Source organism: Squalius cephalus (assembly GCF_949319135.1).
Source record: "Squalius cephalus genome assembly, chromosome: 5".
In the NCBI taxonomy this organism is placed as follows: domain Eukaryota; kingdom Metazoa; phylum Chordata; class Actinopteri; order Cypriniformes; family Leuciscidae; genus Squalius; species Squalius cephalus.
Genome location: NC_137126.1, coordinates 27,406,422 through 27,430,512, shown reverse-complemented (window position 1 = coordinate 27,430,512; position 24,091 = coordinate 27,406,422). Strand labels below are relative to the sequence as shown.

Sequence of the window (24,091 nt, the reverse complement as noted above, 5' to 3'; positions counted from 1 at the left end):
GGGACAGAGAAAGTGCCCATGTGACTCCACAGAGAGGACGGGTGAAATATCACAAGAGGGGGATGATTTTGAGTAGAACATGAGAGTGCTGTTTACTAGTTAACTCGTTAATTAAAGACCTGATAAGTCAAACTTTTTTATTTATTTATCAGAAATCAAACAATGTACCATACGGGTCAATGACGTGACGGGTCATTTTTTTGTCCAAAGGCCTTAATAATAATAAACAAACAAATATGTAACATCCAAAGTATGTAAGGTAGTACAACTTGATCTCTTTTACTGAATCCAAAAGGTTTTAATTATATTTTACTAGATATAAAGGTATTTTAAAGATTTTGAAGTGTCAAAAGGTCATTCAATTTAACCGTCCAAAGGCCAATACAGCAATTTCATTTGTGATTAAAATATCTTAAAATTTAATAAATGTATTTATTATTTATTCTGGCATGATTTTATAACATTATATATCAACATAGTGCAACATGGTAATATAATATAATATAATAACCAATATAAAGGGCTCCATTTTGTATGGAGGCAAGTATGTAACTCTCTCTTAACTTTTAGAAAAATTCATGTTTTCACTTGCTCATACACATGTCCCCAAATATCGGGTCATTCGGTACAACCGCTATAAAACATGGATAATGTTGTAATATTTTAAAAACTTTTACTAAATATAAAATGTTTGATTGTCCTTTTGGTAGCTAGCTAGCTAACTAACAAGCTAGGCAGCTAGATATCAGCCTGTTAGCATTGAATGAAGATTTTGTCATTCGGTTAAACTGAAATTTTGGTTATAACGAATGACTTACTGGTTGTATCGAATGACAGCAATGTATGTTGGTCATATTTGTACATATCTGGAATAAATAAATACAACATTTTATTAATAGAAAATGTGCAGTGTATATTAATATATAATTTTGACTGAATTTTACCTTTGCAGATGCCTTTATCAAGTAAGGAAAAGGCCGCTCACTTCTGGGCAAGGATCAATGCTGATCGAACGTTAGAACCTACGTTAGAAACCACATAGCAACATCCTAGCAACCACCCCAAATACTTTAGCAACTGCATAGCAACCACGCTGAATACCCTAGCAACCACCCTGAATACCCTAGCAACCACACAGTAACACCCTAGCAACCACTCAGAAACCATAAAACGAAATTTCTGTTCTGTCTCTCTCAATCCAACTTTAAAGTTTGTCTTGTCGAACTTTATCTAGTTATTTTTCATGAATTTATAGCCTAGCAGCTCATCGTTTAACAATTTAAACACTTGTTCCAAGACCAATTAAATGCTTCAATGTTTTAATTAATATAATTTGCGATACGAGTTATATGTTCATTCCAATATCAAAATGTTTTAATGTTTGAAGTACTTTTTACATTAATAGCCTATTATATTAACAATAAAATGTGCTTTTGAAGCTATTTGTGTCTGTTTATTGTCTTAAATATTCATAATGTCAAGGGCAGCAGACATGGTCATTCGATATAACCAGCCTTGGTCATTCGGTAAAACCGATATAGTAAATATTTAAATGGAGTAATATTGTTTTTAATAACTAAAGGAACTACAATAATACAAATATAAAGCAAATAAGGCTTTTTTTTTTTTTTTTTACATTTCCCCTTTTTTCCTTTCCCTGTGCAATGTTTTACTTGAATATGTTGGAGTGTTTAGAGTAGTCCAATAAAATTATTACATTTATGAGATCAGTGATAATTTTATTTAATATTTCTTTTGTGGTACACACTATATACTATCTCAACATCAATGTCAAATCATTTTTTTCATGAATAATTATCTGCAAATCAATAATTTGAGATATATTCATGGTTAAACCGAATGACTTTTTTAAAGACAAAATTTGTCCATCTTGTAAAAAAATGACAAAAACAGTGTTAATTGATTGTACAAACCACAAAATCTTATTGTTAACACCTAGGTAAACTAAAAAATTGTTTCAAATATAGTTATATCTCCATTCTATTTTTTTACACTTTTAAAAACCTTATTCGTCAATGACCCATACACATTTCTTAATTTTAGGTTGTATCAAACTTTTAAAATTCAAACAAAAAAAAAGAAAAAAAAAAAAAGAAAAAAAGATCACGTTGGTAGGCCTACTAGATAAATGTGTATTTAGTAATTGTATTCCCCCAGCAGTAGTCTTTCTGCTTTTATTTGTCAGGTCAAAATGTTAAACTGATGCATTTAAAAATCTTTGAAGTGCTACATTTATAAAAATAATTGGTTTCAGTTCTGATTTATGCAGGATGCACATTGTTGCATGACAGTGAGCAAAATGAATTCTCAAGACCAGAAAATGCATTATTGAAAAGTTTATTCTTATCTGGAACCCATCAAATTTTCGCAGTGTAACATCAAGTTGTTCTTAAGCATGAAAACAACTCGTAAATTCTGGCTATGCTGCATGTTTGAGAAGGTATTTTGTACATTTGTATATATGGATCTAAATGATATGTTGATGTGTAAAAATGTTCATACAATCAGGCAAATATATATCTTCCAATACAACTCCAATTGATTCTGGACCAAACTGTTACTGAATTAACTTTATGTGAGGAGTGTTTTGCACAACACCATAATTCTTACGGCCTCAGACTGAATTAGACATTCACCATTATTCGATAGCACGGTATATTGCGGTAATGAAAGTACGGTATTGTTATCATGCACACTTCAAAATAAAATGAATCATTCTAGATACCTCATTATTCAAACTGTTACGATTTTCCATTAACTGGTTAACACTGATGACTTTCTGTTTCTGAACTCATGGAGATTAAATCAAATAGCCTTTAAATGTTCTCATTTTTGTATTCACTATGGTATTAATCAATCAACACCAAATACTTGCTATTTATTTTCAAATAAACATAAGCATTTAATATTTATTAAATACTAAGCATTTGTTTCCACTTGTACATTTTAATCTGGATTAAAACAGGCCAGCCCAGAAAAGATATTCAGATAATGGTTGAAAAATGTTCTGATTCTTTATAGTTGTATTCTTTTGCACTTTAATCTGTTTGAAACAATCTGTTTCATTTAAAACAATGCACAATAAAAATGTCCATTGTATGTAAATGCTCCAGGTTATTAAGAGGACAAGTTTGTTCATCTTTTTAACCTGTTTTTGTAACATAATTCAATACCGCCATAATACTGTATTCCAAGTTTACGCAATTACAGCTTTGAAAAGTGATACTATCACAAGCCTAGACTGAATCCAAAGACTGTGTGTTGAGATGTGACCAGACATAGGAGGGTCCGGCTGGGAGGAGAGGGAAGGAGGGATTGGCCACCGGAACAAATGTGGGTGAGTGTTTGAGTCTGTGCTTTTTGAGTTGACCGAGTTCTCTGAAGCAGCATCCGCACTCGGCGCAGCGGTACGGTCTCTCTCCCGTGTGAATGCGCTGGTGCTTGTGTAGGCTGTCCAAATGGCGGAAGCGTTTCTCGCAGTATCTGCAAGGATACGGCCGCTCTCCCGTGTGTATGCGCTGGTGTGTTTTCAAGCAGTAGAAACGTCTGAATCCCCGGCCACAAATGTTGCAGCGGTGCACTTTATCAGGGCTATCGACTGTCCCGCTGAACCTGGAGTCACTCCCCACAGGTGGCGCCAAGGCCAGCAAAGCATCGCCATCGCTCTCCGGCACTGGAGGCGAGGAGATTTGTGGTAACTCTTGCATGGAGTTGGATGAAGAGACTACAGCTGGATTTGATGAGGGAGGCTCTAACGTGAGTGAATCAGGATCATCTTCGATTTTAATGGTGCCCTGTTTGATATCATCAGTGTCCTCCATCACCTGTATCAGCTCCAGCTCATTAACATTCCCAGCAGGTGTGCTTATTTCAAACTCAAAATTCGTCATGTCAGACTGCTCCACTGGTGGGTTTGCGGAGGGGCCTGAAACTTCTGGCTCCTCATGTCTCCTCTCAGTGTCTGTTGCTGCAGAACTGTTGTCTGTAAAACACAGAAAAGCTCACGTTTATATGGATGAAATGAAACTATACTGACTAAAGAATCTGACATGCTGTTAATCCAATAAAGCCTCCTGTATCATATTTGATACATACATTTTCTAAGCCCTCTAAATTATCAACATGACCAAAACTACTGAAAACGTTCAAACTTTTTCAGTAAGTAAAAGGCCTTTTAGAATAATTCTAAAAATGTCCCCCTTAAGGTCATGGTACACATCTTTTTTCTGTAAAGTAAATGTTATAACTTTTATATTGTTAGTAATATGTCAAGATATACACTTACTGGACTGAAGCAATTTAGGATCACTTGGTTATCTTGCATCATATTTTAGAAAAAAAAAATTGTTAAAACGTAAGCATCAAATATGATACAACAGGCTTTTGAGAAAAGTTTTTTTGTGCATTTATCAATCATCATGGTATTGCATTATCTGCTTTGCCCTTCACAATTAAAACGACAGAGCTTTGATCATAAAACTTGCATGTTATGCAAGCAGTGTTATAAAGTTATAAAAGTCTCGTTGATTTACATTACAGGCTATGAGAATCTTTATTGCCTTATAAAGAACATCTGCACCAAATGTTTTTGCTCAGTTTGGGCATGTGAACAAAATTGTTAGCTCCATATTCTCACTACATGCAACTCTTTTAAAAAATATATTTTGTCTAAAGATATTTCTGGCTATTATTTCATGTCAAGCTTTAGATGGTTAATAAACAGCTATGATCATAACTCTATGGCAGGGTTCCTCAAATCCGGTCCTGGAAGGCCACTGTTCTGCAGAGTTTAGCTCAAACCCACCTACCTAACGTTACCTGATTTTCTAGTTTAGACCAAACTCTGGAGGGCAAAATCCTATTGGTAAATGGAAATAATAATAACAAAAATGAACCTTTTTCGCCCTCATTCGTGATGTAAAACGTGCCTTCTGTCTGATCTTCTGGTTTGAAGAGAACAGCACTGTTTTCCAGAAGAGTTTGTGCGGTCGTGGGGTCACTCCTGAGTGCTGAACTGTTGCCAACTGAAGACCCTCGTGTCTTTCTGCGGTTGACACACTCACGAGGCCAGTCAGACTGTACCGTGGGGAGGCAGAGGCCAACACTAGGGAGATTTTTAGGACTGTGAATTCTTCCCGGTGAGTTTCGGAAGGTCTTGCGGGAGGAATCTCTGCTCTGCGCCTGTGATGTGGGGCTTCCATCCGCAGCACATGATGGAAACACAAAGTGTGCGTCGTCTGCGTTTGTGTGCACGATATTTGACCCAGGCAGGGTTCTGTTGAGAAGTAAACACTGTTTAATGTTCTTTTCAGCCGCAGTCATGTAGTAGCGAACCGCTTTCAGCTCGCTCTCGGAGATCTCCAGTCTCTCGCGCAGGCTCTGGTTCTCTTTGTGCGACTCTGCGGCAGCATTACGAGCCGCGGCCAGCTTTATACCAACAACTCGCGCTGTTTCTTTCAACACTGATTCTACTGCGCATCTTACCGCATGGTCGATAGTGGAGGCGAGTTCGCACTTGAGAAAAGAAACGCTGATGTCCATGCTCAAAGTCATGGTTATTATGATCCACGGCAGTATTTCACTGTGAGATGTAATGCTACATACGTGATTGCAGAGCTCAAAAGAGATGGCTTGGGTTTCTGTCTAAGCTAACTGAGGGCTAGAATAGAATAGTTTACGGCCTCGCTTCCATTACCAGTACTTCGATACGTTACCTGGTTATAATGTTAAAAGCACAGAAAACCTAAAGTGTTTTGTAAATCTTGCTCAAGCTGTCGCGTTCTGCTATCATCACAAGTAGTGTCGAGGAATAATGACGTCAACAGCAGCCTGGGATTTGTAGTTTTCATTCTTTGAGCCTTTAGTTATTGTGAGTAAAGTCATTCTGTTTATTATTAGGTTATTTACAATAAATATACAGTACTGTGCAAACATCTTAGGCACGTTAGTATTTTCACCAGAATTTTTTTTAAGCCAGTTATTTATATCTTGCTGTAGTGTGTCAGTAGGAAATATCAGTTAATACATTTCCAAACATTAATTTTGCCATTAATTGTAATAATCCAGTGAGATTTTTTGTTTGCACAAGGAGTCTGACAATGAGTCTGTCAGTGATTAGCAGGGGTGCCGCTAGCAATTTTGGGCCCAATGAAAGAAGATGAGGTTGGGTCCCCTACCGCACTCATTCTATTAAAATCGATCTCTGGATGCCCCAAAAGTGCGTGGGCCGTGGGCCCTTAGAATCGTCCTAACAGACTCCTTGTGCATACAAAAATCTCACTGGATTATTACAATTAATCGCAGAAATTTTTGAAAATTTAAACTGATATTTCCTACTGACACACTACAGCAAGATATAAATAACTGGCATAAAACCTTTTTTTTTCTGGTGAAAATACTAATGTGCATGCCTAAGACTATTGCACAGTACTATAGATATATGTTTAAATACATTTTTGAATATAAAAGTCAATCCATATAAGAATGAATGTCTTTATTTAAATTAAAAATAGGAATGATGTAATTGGAATGATCATTGTTATTTACAGATGCAATGCTCCATGATGTGGTCTCCTTAGTAGGCCTACAGATAATCAATGAGTTCGTCATGGCGACAAATGGGAAGTGTATTACTTATCTCTGAGTAGCTTACTGTATGGAATAATAATATATAAAAAAATACAACTAGTACCTGTCTAAAAAGCACATCTGGACAATATGTAAATTCTGTGCATTGAAAACTGATGTTTTGCATAAATTGAGTGAGACACTCAGTTTTAGGTTAAAGGTTTTGAAACTGCTGTCTTATGACCTTACACTGCAGGATGTTGTTTGATTAAACACACTTCAGGGTTAAACATTAGAGGGAGCTTGAAGCAGAACACTATAAATCACTGTTGGGTTAAAGATCAAACGACAACTTCCTAGAATAACAAAAGTTTCATAGAATCCTGTCCATTTGATTTCAAGGTTTTTTTTTCCAGTTTTGATAGTTGTTGGAAATTAACTATTAACTAATTCTTCTTATTGTTTACATATTAAAACATTGTTTGACTTATACATGGCATTTGTTCAAATGGTTCTCATTTACACAGCATTTTCCCTCAGCATGCTGTAAGAAAGAGCAATAGCGAGCTCTAGAGGTCGACAAATGGAATAACACTCTATAATGGAAAAACTCTTTATTTTTAGATCTAATGTTGTTGCTCTAAATTAAAATCGGGGCTGAACCTTCCTCTTTCTCTGCCATCTGTGAATCTATGTAGAGAGGAGTGTGATCACACTCATCTTCTCCAGAATCATAGCCTATATGTTGCCAGAGGGAAGCATGTTTAAAGCTTTTAAATTTCAAAATGTTCTATACATGGTTGTATTCTTATTGCTTACAGACATGAAATAAACTCCATCATAAGATATTATGTGACCTACCTAAGTGGCTATGAATATATGTGTGGAGGATTAATGCAGAACAGTTCATGTCCATCCAACCACATACTGCATGCTTGGTTCTCTGGAAATGGTGTTGCTGGGCAACCCATCCACAGCTACTATACAGTACCTTATGGGGAGTAAGGGCAGGTGGAATGTACCATCACTACATTTGTTGAGGGGAGGGATGCAAATCACATTTTGCTGCCCTACTCCATAATGTGTGTGCCAGTTTAAAGGGTGCACAGTTGTAGATGTAAATAAAAAAAACAATAAATAATACATTTTTAACAATCAAAGTATTAGCATACACAAAAATCGGAGCACACTTTTCTTTTAATACGGACCAATCAGCAAGTGCACCTATAACATGTATATGCCCCTCCCCTCAACGGGTAATTATGGCAGGTGTAATTAGGAGTGTGTCTCCGGTGGGTGGCAGCTTTTTGTCTCTAGAGAGAAAGTGCGCATTACATTACTGAATGCCTTTACAGGGGAATTTTAATTACAGCTCGAAGTAATTTGAGAAAGTGTGAGGTTGGTTAACTTATCTGGGTTATAATTAGCTGTTTGGAAAATGCTGGAGTGGAGGCATTTTTGGATGTGTATTTACTATATTGAAAATAAATTGATTATAAAATATGTTCAAGTTAAAAGCATACGCAATCTTTTGAACGTCAGGCCTCATATGACGTACGGTTTGCGCTCAGACTGTGTTGCCATGTCCGCGTTATTATTAGCCTACTGACTCGGCTTGTTGTTTATTTATTTATTTATTTTACAGCGCAAATTTAAAGTATATGGCCAGTCTTTTAAACTTATTTTCGGAAAATGCAGTCACATTTTTATTGCTGGTCCTTGGCCTCCAAATCCCAATAAACTGCGACCAACTAATCGCACTTCCATATAGCCTACACCCAACTATTGGAGGCTTGGAGCCATAGTAGGCCTATCTATCATAGTTTGTTCCCCTCTCTTAGCTCCGCCATGTCTCTTAGGAGAAGTCGCTTATTTTTTGTTTTTCCCTGCGCGATCTGGCAACACTCTGCTCAGGAGCGCATTCATGGAGTCACTGAGCACCACCGCGTAGGGGGAATTCTGCACAATGTCACTATTCTTTCCAAATCATTTATTTGTCAATTTCTGCAAACATTTAAATTGAGATCTACATATTCTCGTTTCCACATTTCATGAAAGAACTGACATTTTGCTTTAGCGACCTAAACTCAAGTGTGTTCCAGTGTGAGGTGCTGTTCACCCCCCTGAGCCGCTGTTTGGCACCGCGGCGGAGGTCTGCGCTGCAGTGGTACATTCGCAATAAAATGGGTGTGGTTGAATCGCGCAATAGTGATGCTACGTGTTTCTGGTGCAGACCGAATGATTTCATATGGGACTGAATTGACAGCATAGTGAGCGCACATTATTTGAATTATTTAAAAAAACAACTATAGCATACTGTTTATGTTGAATTCACCCCGCCTCCTATTCTGGCACAGTCACATTTGAACTGATGGATGGGTTAAATGCTCCTCCGGAGAGATAACCAAGTCGAATTTAGTTACTTTATTTTCATTTTTTGAAGGGCCACGGGGTGCCTCGCATTTCATTGAATAGGACATTTCTTGGACGCGGCGGCCAAAACGAAGCGACCAACACGAGAAGACTGAGGAAGAAGGCACTCGGAAGGAAAGAGGCGAGGATTAAGCAACGCAATATAAAGACAACGACGACGTGTTCTTAATTCGAAAGCTTTATTTGGACTTATTACATTTATCGCTAATTATATTACTTGAGTCGCTTTTTTTTCTCTCTACAAAAGCAAAGTGTGCTGATGAAATCAGGAATAACGCCACAGTGGTTTCTTCCCATCCTTTCAAAACGACCAGAGGGCGACATGGTGGCTCCATACTTTTTGGTAACATCGTTTTGATTCGTTTCATACATGAAACACAGAGTCGCCGAGGCCTAACTAGCACCAGGAAAGAACCGACAGTATGCAGTCCTAATCATTTTCCAGCAGAAAAATTCCCTGCGAATTACTTCCGCCAGCCACTTCAGCATTCCACTCACTTTACGCGAGGAGTGACTAAAGCCAAACAGGAAGATTAACAGGTACTATTCAATTCTAAGATTCATCCGAATGGTGGGACCGAGATAAGACATATGATGAAAAGTAGGAAGGGCATCAGAGTTGTAAATGATTAAAATGGTTCATGTTCATTTGTAATGTGAGGATCAACTTTATAATTTGGGATTTTATTATTTTTGTCACCAAATCACATCAGTGGATTGTTATTCACAATCAGTAGGAATATTATGGAGATTATATATCATAGTACATTTGTATTTAAAGGTACTGCATGTTTAATTTTAGCCTTGAGTCGTGAATTGGAGCAGAAGCCTCCTGTTCTTCAGCTGGCCGCAGCCTCCAGCGCTTTACGCCACAGCTCTGATTGTGGCAAGCTGTTTTAACTTATATTCCTTATACTAGTGCTGTCAATCGATTTAAAAAAAAAAAACATTCGAATTAAGCGCATATTTTTCTGTAATTAATCACGATTAATTGCGCATAACATCAATTATTGAATTATTGCACATAAGATCATTTCACAGTCATTTTTTACCCTTGCCTTGCCTATGATAAACCCATTGTAATAAATGTCACATTTAGCGGTGCCTTTAATATATCAAGGCTTTATTTTGACTCATGTAACCTTGTTCTTTAAGATTTTTTGGTAGGTCTAACAGGTAAAAATACAGAAATTGAATAATTAAACACTGCACATTGCTGTCACTTTAAAGAAATAGCCTAGTTCACCCATAAATGAAAATTATCCCATAATTTACTCGCCCTCAAGCCATCCTAAGTGTATATGACTTTAGTCTTTCAGCCCAGAACAATTGGAGTTATATTAAATAATATCCTGGCTCTTCTGTAATGGCATTGAATAGCCAGTTTTTGAAGCTCCAAAAAGTGCATCCATCCATCATAAAAGTAATCCATACGGGATAATAAATGCCTTCTGAAGTGAAGCGAGTAAGAAAAATATCCATATTTAAAACTTCGTAAACTATAGGCTAATCACTGGCTTCCAGCAACGGCCCTATAGGCGCGTTTACTAGTTACATGGTTTTCGCGAAAGGTGTCTGTTCTCAAACTTGACTCTCTCATTATTAATCCACTGGAATCGTATGGATTAGTTTTATGATGGATGGATGGGCTTTTTGGAGCTTCAAAAACTCAGACAGTATTCAATGTCATTACAAAGATGGGAAGAGCTAGGATATTATTAAATATAAATCCGATTGTGTTCAGCTGAAAGAAAAATGTCATATACACCTAGGATGGCTTGAGGGTGAGTAAATTATGGGATAATTTTCATTTTTAATTTTTAATCAAGGATGTCAGAAGAAAAAGTGTTGCATTAAAGGATTAGTTCACTTCATAATATAAATTTCCTGATAATTTACTCAACCCCATGTCATCCAAGATGTTCATGACTTTCTTTCTTCAGTCGAAAAGAAATTAAGGTTTTTGAGGAAAACATTCCAGGAGTCTTGTACGTCTCCAGAGTCCTGCACACGGGTGACCCGCTAATATTTAATGTAACGGGTGGAATAATATTTACGTATCGGGTGCGGTGCGGGTCGGATGCGCGGTAGACACGGGTGGACTGCAGGTCCAATAGCCAATACTATTTCAACTCAATTTGGTGCATTTGACAGCTGCTTTCAAATGATCCCATGCTTATTTGTGTTCACGCTCTGTCTGAAGACCGTTAAAGGCTGCTAATTACAGCACAATTTGACTCAGAAAGCTTAATGTTGGTTTTATTGCTTGTGTTAGTATACATAAGAAAAATTATTTTTGTCTACCTCATGTAGGAGATTTAATGCGGGTGCGGTTCAGGTTGCGGTTTTTATGTCAAACGGGTCGGGTCGGGTACGGACTAAAATGAGTGTTTCTGTCAGATATCGGGGTCGGGTGTTCTGTTAATTACTGCGGGTGCGGGGCGGGTTGATCAAACAGGACCCGTCCAGGACTCTGTAATGGGGTACAACGGTTTGAAGTTCCAAATTGCAGTTTCAAATGATCATCTTGCACTAGCTCTGCGATGCGCCAAGCATTACGTAATCACGTTGAACGGTCACGTGTGACATAGGCGGAAGTACCTACTAGTGTTTACAAAGCGAACGTGCAAAGACTGTCAAACACCACTTACAAAAAAAAATAATTAAATAAATAAAAGGTAAAACAACGATGTTGGAGGATTTTGAAGTTGGAGGACAAAATGAGTTGGAGTTTTTTGTCCCTATCCTACCTTTTTTAACCGGAACACGCATGACCTTTAAACTTGATTACGTAATATGTGGCGCATCGCAGAGCTAGTGCAAGACGATCATTTGTGGTTAAAAAGTATATATATATATATATTTAGAAAATGACAGATCGTTTCGTTAGATAAGACCCTTGTTTCTCGGCTGGGATCGTGTACAGCCCTTTGAAGCTACACTGAAACTCCAATTTGGACCTTCAAACCACTGTACCCCATTGAAGTCCACTATATGGAGAAAATTCCTGGAATGTTTTCCTCAAAAACCTTAATTTCTTAACGAAAATGTACTTATATTTCTTAAAGGAATTACAAAACCATGTTAGATACATATGATCAATAAGATAAGAAAATGCTATTTGTATCAAAGAAATTCATTAGGAAACAATTCTAACATACAAATTTGTCTGTGACAAGGCCTGACATTTTAAGGGTGAAATGCATATAAAAATGTATTTTATTCAATCATAAAAACATGCTGAGATGGCATGATATGTGTTTCTCATAGTTGAACATGTCCTCCATATGATTCAACGTTCAGATTTAAGAATATTTTTTCCCCCAAGATTTTTTATAAGTGGAAATGTACGTTTCTGGTAGAATGTCCGTTAAACTGAAGAAGAAGAAAAAATGAATCACAAAATGAATGTGTTAATTTTGACAGCCCTACTTACTAAATATCTATATTTACTGTAACTTGTTTTTAAATTACTAGTCATCAATCGAATAGTGACTAGTTCCTTTTCACTAGATACTGAATTCACTGGATAGCCTACTTATTATTCACTTCCTACTGGTAGGAATTCCAGGTGTTGCTGGGACAAATTTTAGTTTTTACTATTCATTGGGTACTAATACTTTTTAAAGGAAATTGGGATAGTTGCTAGTATCTATTTCAGCTTTACCAGTATATGTATTAAATACTAGTGACTATTAATAAGACCCAATTATTTATTGCCTTTTTGCTTGTCATGTAATAATTAGTCAGAATGGTTACTTTATTCTTATTATAGATAATCTTATTGGTAGATTTAAAAAAAAAAAATACTAGTACAATTTGAATACTCACTGTCTAATAACTGGTTGGTTTCTGTTCAAGTACTCAGAAAACTGGAATAGTAACTATTTAAATTAGTTCTAAAGAATAAGTAGCCTACTAGTGACTAATCAAATTAGCTAAAGCTAGATAGAACCATTGGAATACATACCAGTTAGAAGTAAATAGCTGTTAGCCTATCTCATACACAGATCCCCAAGACACACAGTAAAAAAATTGTAACATACAGTAAAAAAAAAAAATTAAGAGCTAGGCTACATGTTAAAACGGCTTGCCATACGTATGTCAGTAGCAAGATAAAGAGGATGTTAACCGTGCATTTGTCTGTTGTTCTGGGCGTAGGACGATCTGACTGAAATATAAACGTAACCCATGTGATCAAGCAAACGCACGTTTTGCAGCTGTCTCTCGGGTTTAAAAGGATAGGTTACGGTTTCAGTGAAAACCACAGTGCCAGTAAACGATAGAAATGCCGCTTACTTTTCTCCCTTTACTCGCAGTATGCAGAGAGTGCATATGCCACTCTGCATTAAGCTGTAAGGGTGGGGCCAAGGCTGACATTTCTTTATAGTTAATGCTATCAGAACTCCGTCTAGTTAATGGACACAAATCCACAGAACATATGATCATTGTCGCGTTTGTGTCGGTACTGGAATGGAACGTTGGTTTAACCGAAAATGGTTCCGTAGACCTGCCATTCTGCGTCGACGTGATGAAGCCGAATGCAACATGCGGTTTCCATATCTCACCTGTTTATGGCGTTCTGTGTGTAAAATAGTAGTAGAAAACATTTTACCTTTGTTTCATGAAGACGGAGAAAACATTTGCCTACTCCGAGGCGGTGGCCTTGTTTGGTGCTTAGCTGACAGCCCCCTCAAGTCATGTTTAATGCATGAAGTCGTATTGTTTTACATAGTGCTGACAATAATATAACACCACTGCAAATAAGGGAAAAAAAAACAGCAGGTTAATAAATAGATAATGTTTGATCCTCAGGCTGTTTCTAACCCATTTATACCCGATTTCAAACACTACATATCAGTCAAGATGGCATTTGTGCACTAGTGTGTGGACAAGAGGATAGGCTAACTACCCACTCTCCCCGTAACCAACTGCTTTTTTCCCAACTTGCTTGAAGACCTTAAAAGGTGAAGAAAGGTTTTCAGTCATGTAGATTATCTACAATTCCTCAGAGCATAGCCATTTATCGAAATGAAAGGTTTTGTGGGTAAATGGCATTATACACCACTGCTGTTTCTTTCTGATTGGCTCTGATGTAAGTTTTAAAGTGGGTCTTTAGAATTTCATCACAGATTTTCTCTTATACATTTTTCCCCTCCTTCTGTGGTGTTGTGTTTGTGTTGAGGGAGTTGAATCTCTCTAATAAGTGTGTGGTAAGAGGGTAATAACAATAATTTTTGCATTCGTGTCTCACAGTTCTCCATTAGCATTGAGACAATAGCCATACCGAGATCTGTGTGGCTATAACTGGAAAACATGCAAAGTAGAACTGTTTATAAGATCTAAAAGATCTTTGTGATTGGTTGATGATTTGTGACATATTTGACTGTAAAAATATATGCAAAAATTATGTGTGTTTTTGCATGTCAGTTTGAATGTGTAACCTTATGTTCGATTTCAGGTCATGTACATTTCTTCTCTCTTTCTGTTTGATACACTCTCTTTTAATTTACAGTCTATTATAATCCTGATTCCAGATCTTGTTTCTGTGTTTGGAATGGATCTCAGAACATTAATCCTATTATTTTATAGATTATGCCAGATTAAAGATTATGGCGTAATGTTAATCTAAATCCCACAGCACATCTGCACTATGAAATGATTAGTGATGAACAAATATTTTAGACATTTACCATTTACCATTTAGTATGTACAGGATTTCCTGTTTGTTTACTTTTTGTAAAATCTTATAACCAAAGTGAGATTTCTTTAAAAAAATAAAAGGTTCTAATTTCAAATTGCATTTGAAACACTTTAATTATGATGTTATTTTGCTGGTCAGCTTGTCAAACCTAAAAAACTGGGTTTAACAGGAACACTGTGTCCTCTAACATTATTCATATGTCATGTTTTAATCTACAGGTGTCTGAGGGGGTGAGAGAGGTCAGAGGGTAAAGGTTAAAGATCATTTCAAGATGAGTGAGCTTGAGCAGCTTCGACAGGAGGCTGAGCAACTGCGTAATCAGATCAGAGTGAGTCCCAGTACTGATAATGCTGAAAAAAATGGTCTTTATTTTTCACTCTCTGCGTTGGGGTCAGGGTTGCCATAATGACAGTTGGCTTTAAATGTATCATGTCATAGCTATATACATTTATATGAAATTCAACTTATGACTGATCCTCATTTTAACTGCTCTAAAAACTTTTGCAAACTCAGTAATTACACAGTTTGTCAAATTATGAGTCAAAAAGGGTTTCTTGGACTATGACTATGGGTTTGGCTCCACTATGCTCACATTCAGAAAAAACAGTGTTTTTTTTTTACACCATGCCAGCTTCTTTGGCTCTTTTCATCATGAAAATGAAGTGTGCATTGAGATATCCTGATTACTTCAGAAACAGGCCATACCTCCACCTGCAAATGGTGACTGCAAAATGATTCAACTAACATTTGTCTGTTGTCTCTCAGGATGCCAGGAAAGCATGTGGAGATTCCACACTTACTCAGGTAAGACATAATTACATTTAGGACCTGAATGATGTGATCTCCAGGGGTCTGTGGGTTTTCACTCATGTGTTGTGTGTGTGTTTGGTAGATAACAGCAGGCCTGGACCCAGTGGGGAGGATACAGATGAGGACGAGGCGCACGCTGCGTGGGCATTTGGCTAAAATCTACGCCATGCACTGGGGCACAGATTCCAGGTATCTTTATCTTCAGCCTTCTCACAACTGTGCCACAGTCTGCTCTCACACCTGGCATCAAAGAGTTCCCAAAAAAAAGTTAAAAGTAGCAAATGAGCATGACTCAGCAAGTCGTGACTTGGCGTTGGTTTTTCACCTGTTGGCGGCACAGAAGACAATGAACAACACGACACACTGACCCACATGTTAACTCATCCCACATGACCCACATGTTAGCTTATCATCTACGGCTACACTGGTGTCACAATCGAAATGAATTTCTTTAAAGACGTGTCATTTTTGTGAGCTTTCATAAACTCCAAGGATGTGTTGCACTTGAGTGCCATCTTCACAGTTACAACTACAAAGCCAAAATTATACTACCATTGTCTGCATTCCGCTCTGGCTCATGGACTGTCTGCGTGATGTTATTTTCATTAATATCACGATCTGCTGATGTCTACGCACTCTGATCATCTAATTTAATATATAAAGGTTGCGCACTTCAGGGGTTGCGTTTTTTTTGGGCCGCATAGGTCAAAGAGGATGCCTCGTTTCAGAAAAGTAACAATTATAAAATTGTCTGTTATTTCTTGTGATGTATAAAGTATTGTAATTAATGTCTTACTTTGGAATGGAGGCAGCGTAAATGACGTATGCAGCCAACAAATGCAACTTCCAGAGGATGCAGCCTTCGAAATGAGACACAGCTTTTTTGTCATTTATAAAACAGTGCATTTGAGTTGAGTGCTTGAAAAGGAAGGTCCATTGGTGCGCATGGGCCAAATGAATTTATCCGTGCTCGCAGTCAAAGAAATATACTTCAAAAAGTCTTACATGCTCTTACAACTGTGTATGAGATGAAGCGGAAAGTGGAAAATGAAGTATATCTGGGCCTTAAGTATAGACAATTCAACATCATTATTGTTTTGAATAGAAAATATTACCATATTCATTTGACCATAGAATAAAATTCAGCATTTTAACAAAATAGTAACTACACACTGTATATGCTATCTACATAGGCTATTGAATTAGCATGATAACCATAGAGATTGCATGAGGGAATTTTAGCATAGAAGGCTAATTGTTATCTTGTAAATCGCTTTGGAGTCCGAGGGAGACCAGATTCAGGCCTGTGGTCAACAGGGCACCACAGACTAGTAACCAGTTAGAATTAGAGTTGCTGCTGTGTAAAGATACAAAACACAGGGACTCATTGGTGCCCTAAGCAAAAAACTAAAATCGATTTCTTGGTAAAAATCTCCAGTTGGCGCCCCCCATGGTGCCATACTCTGCATATAGAGAGTGGCGGTACTAAGAAAACATAAACTTATAAACAAATAACTTATAAGCTTAGTGATTCAATAATTTTTTTCTTGCCCACTAGCTAAATTAAGTTTGAATAAAGAAATGAAGAGAGTGCAACTGAAAGCTTAAAATCTATATTATAAATTCATTGTTGCCTCTGTAAAGTAAATAAGTGTGTTTCAGTAAGACCACCAGCCATTTTCCTGTCTTATATTCTCTTTTTTTATCTATTATTTTATATATATATATATATATATATAAGTCCGCTTTCCTCTCTTCTCCTCTCCTCAGGCTTCTTGTTAGTGCCTCACAAGATGGAAAACTCATAATCTGGGACAGCTACACTACAAACAAGGTCTGTAGCTCCATCGTAGTGTTACACGTACAAGTTAAGCTTTCCATGAACTATCACCATTGAGTAAGCCAACGGCAGGTTGTTCATGTAGTAAGTGATTTGTAAGGTCACATTAAAATCATCAGGTAAACAAATTATTATTACTATAGTACTGCCAAAAGGTCAGTTATATATGTTGTTATCAGCATGTGTGTTTTTCCTGTCATTATCCAATGTTCAACAACTTGTTTAAACCTTCGCGTGTATATTATAAACTTTAGATGCACGCCATCCCGTTACGGTCATCATGGGTGATGACATGTGCGTATGCGCCATCCGGAAACTTTGTGGCCTGTGGTGGACTGGACAACATTTGCTCCATATACAGCTTAAAGACGAGAGAGGGCAATGTTAGAGTCAGCCGGGAGCTGCCTGGTCACACAGGTTTGATACACACACACGGGGCCTCATTTATAAACCGTGCGCTAAAATCTCTGCCAATGTTCATATTTATAAAAATGGCCTTAGACGTGAACAAGTGCTTAGCGCTTCGTCAGGGTCTAAGCAGACGTACGCACTTGTCCTTATGGCAGAGAATCGGAGTACTGCAGGTATTTGGAAATCTAAGCAATTTTTGCCGCTCATCTCAAGTAAAGGATTTGGACGTTGACTGGTGCTCTTTTTTATGCTAATGACGTTAATTATTAGGCGTTTACAAGGCAGAGATCTGAAACCATTCAGCTGCACACAATTTCTTTTTAAAAAAATACTTTAATTATGAGTTTCAAGACAATGTTACAACAAAGAAAAACAAAGCAAAACAAAAGACAAAATCATCTTAAATAATAATACCCAGAAGAAAAAAAAGAAAGAAGAAGGGTAAATAAAAGTGTGGCTTAACAAAACAATGAAAGTGCACAGTCTGCATGATTAAAGAAAATTTTACAGAAAATGAATGCTGGAAATAAGATTCAGTCTAAGTCAGACAATAAAACATGTTCCCTGACATATTGCTTAAAATGGCCCCAAGCTTTATTAAACTGGTTAGACGAGCCTCTTAGAGAGTGTTTCATTTTTTCTAACTTTAAGAAAAAGAGGACATCTCGATTCCATTGTGTTGGAGTTGGAGGCCTACGATTCTTCCATCTCAGCAATATTAATCATTTTTCTAATAGCATGAGAAAAGCTGTACAATCAGATTGTATCTTTGTAAAATTACATGATTCAGAAGTGATTCCAAAAATAGCTATCAGTGGGCAAGGGGAGATCGATCTACCTAAGAAACCAGAGATGGTCTCAAAAATAGTGACCCAGAAGCTCTTAAGCTCCAAAAGATATGTGCAAGCAGGATCTAAATGCTGAAAGTGCTTGGATAGTTTCAGCTTTGTCCAGTGTACAAGCTGCACACAATTACAAGATCATTTGTGATTTATACTGTAGATTTCACATTTGGAAGAGAGGCGTACGCACGTTCTTTGTGTGTACGTTCGTTCTCTGAATCACACACACTCGCTTTTGAGAAATGATAAGAAAAAGATCAAATGTAGGACGGTTTCTACGCAACCTTTTATAAATGGGGCCCACATACTCGCACCCTCATTTACAAATTAATGGCTCCTATTGAAAGAAATATCAATCTCAGAATGTTTATATATATTTTTTGCATGCAATGTTGTTGACAGTAATCAAATGTGCTACTCATGACTTAATTTTTTTCTGTACTTCTGAAAGTAAAAATAATCCGATCAAATCACAAAAGGATGTTTCTTCAGCATCATGCTGTTTCAGGGTGTGACATGTTGACTTCCTGCCTGTTCATTTCCTAGGTTACCTTTCCTGTTGCCGTTTCATAGATGACAATCAGATTATCACCAGTTCAGGAGACACAACCTGGTGTGTTCAATAATAAATATGAAACCCTACACTCTTCTACAGTGGTTCTCAAGTGGTTTTGCTTCAGGACCCAGATGTACAGTATGACATCTCCAACATAGTACCAACATTGTTTATCGTACAAATGTAAACAAAAATGTCCTCAAAATCAAACCCTGTTAATTTTAGTAATGTACATTTTTGATTAACGATTATTATTAAAGGGTTAGCTCACCCAAGAATGAAAATTCTGTAATTTACTCACCACCCTCATGTCGTTCCAAACCCGTAAGACTTTCATTAATCTTCGGAACACAAATGAGGATCTGAAATCTGAGAGCTGACAGCAACACAACTTCCACTTTCATAAAGAGATTGTAAAACTAATCCATATGAATTGAGCGGTTTATTCCAAATTTTCTGAAGAGACTCGATCGCTTTATATGCTGAACAGATTTTTACAAGGCTTTTATTCACAAATTCATCAACGCACACATGAATTATGGCGAGCGGAAGCTCAAGCATGCTTGCTTGACGTGCGAGAACCAATGAGGTTCATTCTTGTGTGTTACGCAGCAACCCGTGAGGTTTGTTCTTGCACATCATGCAAGTACGGTTGAGCTTCTGTTTATATTCGCTGATAAATTTTTTATATGTGAATAAAAGCCTAAATTCAATCTGTTCATCATTTAAAGCGATCAAGTCTCTTCAGAAAATTTGGACTAAACCGCTCAATTCATATGGATTAGTTTTACAGTCTCTTTCTGAACTTTTTGAAGACTGTCGATGGAGGGACAGAAATCGATTTCATTCAAAATATCTTCATTTATGTTCCGAAGATGAACGAAAGTCTTACGGGTTTGGAATGACAATCAGGCGAGCGAATGATGACAGAATTTTCATTTTTCATCTTTGGAAGAACTATCCCTTTGATCTCAGCAACTAATATTCGTCACACAAACACTTCCAGTCAGCACAAGCCACTTTTATCACTGTTGAAAGTGATTTATTTGTAGTCTGGGTGGTATTTTTTTTTATCCTGCATAGTTTTGTTTAAAGATTTTGAAGATTTTGAAGACCCAACTTACCCAACTCCATGCCAAGTGAATCTACGGCAAAATAGTTTGGACATCAACAGCAAATGAAATAGGAAGTGTTTATCCTTTCTTTTGAAAGTTAAGCCTGTTAATCATTATTTGCATTTATCATTGTTTGTTTTTTTCCCTGCTGTCCGTGTTCTTGAGAACCACTGTTGTACTTAAACAGCCTGTTTACTTTCAGTTACAAGAGTTCAGTAACCTATGTGCAGGTTGTTCGTCTTATAACCTATAGCGTTTGTGTTTGTTCCAGTGCTCTGTGGGACATCGAGACTGGTCAGCAGACCACGCTGTTCTCGGGTCACAGTGGAGATGTGATGAGTCTGTCATTGGCTCCAGACTCTCGGACCTTCATCTCTGGGGCCTGTGACGCCTCCATTAAACTCTGGGACATCAGAGACAGCATGTGCAGACAGACGTTCACCGGTCACGAGTCAGACATCAACGCTGTCTGTGTGAGTAAACACGCTGCTTAAAGAAATACACATTACTGTTATTTCCTTGTTCGCTCATTTTCTCCTCCATCTCTCAGTTCTTCCCCAGCGGCAGTGCATTTGCAACCGGTTCCGACGACGCCACCTGCAGGCTGTTTGACCTGCGCGCAGATCAGGAGCTCTGTTTATACTCTCATGATAATATCATCTGTGGTATCACCTCTGTGGCCTTCTCCCGCTCTGGCCGCCTGCTGCTCGCTGGATACGACGACTTTAACTGCAACATCTGGGACGCCATGAAGGGAGACCGAGCAGGTGAACATGCTAGTGTTATTCTCATGTGACTTGTAACCATTTGCACAGTGCTTTATTTGTTAATTGGGAGGTCCCGTAACAATCGTGATGTAGGATCTAGGAGGTTAAGGTGGTTAGAGGAGTGTTTAGTCCGGCATTGGTGGGAACATAAATGAAAAATACTGTTTAGCACCAAATTATTGCATCAGATGATCATAACGAAACTATATCGGCTCTCGTCCCATTAAGATCAACAAAAGCTGGTTACAGTGCAAGCTAGCTTTGTTGCGTTGTAGTGTAATTGCTTCACATTGCACGTTTTATTTACAATATAATTTTTTTTTTTTAAATGCTCATTATTAACAAAAACACCATAATCAAAAAAATAATGCTTTTACATAGATACAATTTTACTTATTTTTCAACATTGATAAGAAGATCATTTTTGAAGGAGCATGTGGCACTGAAGACTGGAGTAATAATGCTAAAAATTCAGCTTTGCTATCATTTTAAAATATATTCAAATAGAGTATACACATTTAACATTTTTTATTTATTTTCGTGGAGACTTTAAATTTTGTTTTTTTTTATTTCAAACTTCTGAATAGTTATATATTTTTATTTTTATATAAATATATTTTTTCCATGGTGTATGAGGTGGGAGATCTTTTTCTAAACCCCGTTGTTACACTATCGTCTCTTACAGGAGTGCTGGCTGGCCATGACAATCGTGTGAGCTGTCTTGGGGTCACAGATGATGGCATGGCCGTGTCTACAGGTTCCTGGGACAGCTTCCTGAAGATCTGGAACTGACAACACAGCTCACATATAGTACACATTATTCACTCATCATACACCACTGTATGTACTTTACTGTACATATGATGTACACTTGCCTACACAGACACACATGCCTGACAAAGAACTGTACATACTATATATATAATGGCAATTAGTTATAAGTTTACACCAAATCTTTTCAGTGCCACACCATTGTATACATATATAGTTACACTATAGGTAGGTTTGAACCACACGTTTAAAACAGGAATGTTTACACACACACTTACACACTTTTTCCCTTACTTAAGCTTTGCTGGACCTACACGGTACCTTTACTCACTAAGATACACAAGTGCATTAGGAGGAATGCGTGTTGAGTGAGTCGTCTAATTTGAGCGTACAATCCAAAACATTTATTTGAAACCCGTTTGACATACTTTTGATCATTTTGAGACCTTGGGAGTTGGAGTTGATCCATTGAAGCGCTTTCATGTTTATTTTGACTCATTCTGTCTTCTATACTCAAAATTAAGCCTGAAGTACTGATGTTTCTATGAGCATGTAGAGTTAAAAATATGGAAGACCCTGAGACAGTTACCCACCAGGAATGTCCTGGGCTGTGTTTCCCAAAAGCATTGTGAGATAAGTCGATTAAGAGAACATTGGTGGCAATGGTCTCCACCATCAACTTGGGCTCACGATTCTTTTATGAAACGCAGCCCTGGTTGATACAGATCACACTATGTAGTCCATGTTTTTATAGATGCGTATGCCGGCATATTCCAGTATACAAGTAAATATGTGATGTTTGTCTTTCATTTTTGTTTAGATTTGACCTTTTTTAAAAGCTTATTTTATTCATGTTTTCCTGTGTGCCACACCCTAAGGAAAATAAAGAAAGCTGAAACAAATGTGTTTGGTGTCACTAAATAAGTGACTAATGGTCGATCACATATGTATATGTAAATACTTATAATTATTGTAAATGACTCAGTTCATAATAACTGTTCTAAACTGGTTTAGTTTCAGGACCCAGACTTCACATTAGACATCAAATATTGAGCCAAAACAGTATTAAAAGTGGCTTAGAATACAAAAGTGTCCTTAAAATCAAGCATTACATTTTTTTTTTTTTTTTTACCATAGAATAAACTGCACTGGCCCAGCAAGCAATATTATGAATATGACAATGTTATAAACGCATATACAACAATATAAGTGTGATACTGAACACATTAGCCATATTATTTATAAATGATACATTTGCACCTTAATGCAATAAAGTTTGATTGGATAGAACATGATTCAAACAAGAGAATTAAAATTTATTGTTTAAAGAAATCTAACAGTGAGTGAGCTTGGAAGGAATAAAAAAAAAAAAAAAAAGCAGTTACACAAGGAGTTGTAACAGATCAAGTTATTTTAATTCTCAAATAATGCTGTATTGAGACATTACAGACTTGTGAATGCATTCAATCGTTAAGACTTAAAATCATCTGTTCATGAAATCATTCCCTCTCCTAAACAGAAACACTAAAAATGTCTGAAACATCTACTTTTTTTCTGAAACAAAAAATTATAAGCAGTAAATTATAATAATCAACCCATCACAGAGGATCAACTTTGTCAAGACCTCCAAATCCAACCTTTAACCTCTCCTGGCTACTGCTATGAGATTGAACCAAAAGCACACAGTAAAAGAACTACAAATGATGAACTCTTTTTCTTTGGAGCAGTAAATATTTTACAAAAAAAATCAGCTAAGGGATTAATTTGTATTACTAGAGAACGACAAGAGAAAGCCACTTGTTGTTAGAGTAGATAAATACCTCAAACACAGCAGTAAAGGCCTTAAACGAAAACCAGACAGCTCCACGTCTCTCGAAGACCGCTACAGACATGACCTGGTCTAGATTTTTAAAGACTGACTCTTGTTGGATAGAATAGAGAATGGGCATTTAATGATAAACATTAGTTCAAATCTGTTGCAGACTCTAGGAAGGGGATGGAGTGTAAAATATCATCTGTACAAGTGCACCTAAACCATGGATTCGGTCAAACTCTTACAAGCCTTCAACAGATCAGTTTAATAAACCGGAATAAAACAAACTGATTACATTCAATAACGTCTGCAATAAAGCCAACAACGTGTACCTTCAAAACAACCCCTGACATGTGAGATTTCTCATCAATACGAGCTTTTGTACGAGATCAGGCCTGTGATCAGCTGCTGTAGAATGACTAAAATGTGTTCGTCAGTGGC

General features: G+C 37.1%; 2 protein-coding genes across 4 annotated transcripts; one reads left to right on the top strand and one right to left on the bottom strand.

The window, feature by feature from the left end:
* Positions 1-2,343: 2,343 nt before the first annotated feature.
* Positions 2,344-5,825, bottom strand: LOC307158812 (uncharacterized protein). Its single transcript, XM_079871747.1, has 2 exons — positions 4,917-5,825; positions 2,344-4,003 (listed from the first exon to the last, which is right to left on the bottom strand). Exons 1-2 carry the CDS (start codon positions 5,572-5,574, stop codon positions 3,258-3,260), a joined length of 1,404 nt encoding a protein of 467 aa, XP_079727873.1. The 5' UTR covers positions 5,575-5,825; the 3' UTR covers positions 2,344-3,257.
* Positions 5,826-8,491: 2,666 nt separating this feature from the next.
* Positions 8,492-22,553, top strand: gnb2 (guanine nucleotide binding protein (G protein), beta polypeptide 2). Of its 3 annotated transcripts, XM_079871745.1 has the most exons (11): positions 8,729-8,858; positions 9,032-9,561; positions 14,944-15,053; positions 15,491-15,529; positions 15,618-15,724; positions 17,306-17,369; positions 17,630-17,792; positions 19,175-19,241; positions 20,571-20,772; positions 20,850-21,066; positions 21,752-22,553. In XM_079871745.1, exons 3-11 carry the CDS (start codon positions 14,997-14,999, stop codon positions 21,856-21,858), a joined length of 1,023 nt encoding a protein of 340 aa, XP_079727871.1. In that variant the 5' UTR covers positions 8,729-8,858; positions 9,032-9,561; positions 14,944-14,996; the 3' UTR covers positions 21,859-22,553. The 3 variants fall into 3 exon arrangements, with proteins under 3 accessions (XP_079727870.1, XP_079727871.1, XP_079727872.1); XM_079871744.1 differs by having other exon boundaries at positions 8,492-9,561; XM_079871746.1 differs by lacking the exon at positions 9,032-9,561 and having other exon boundaries at positions 8,840-8,858.
* Positions 22,554-24,091: the final 1,538 nt, after the last annotated feature.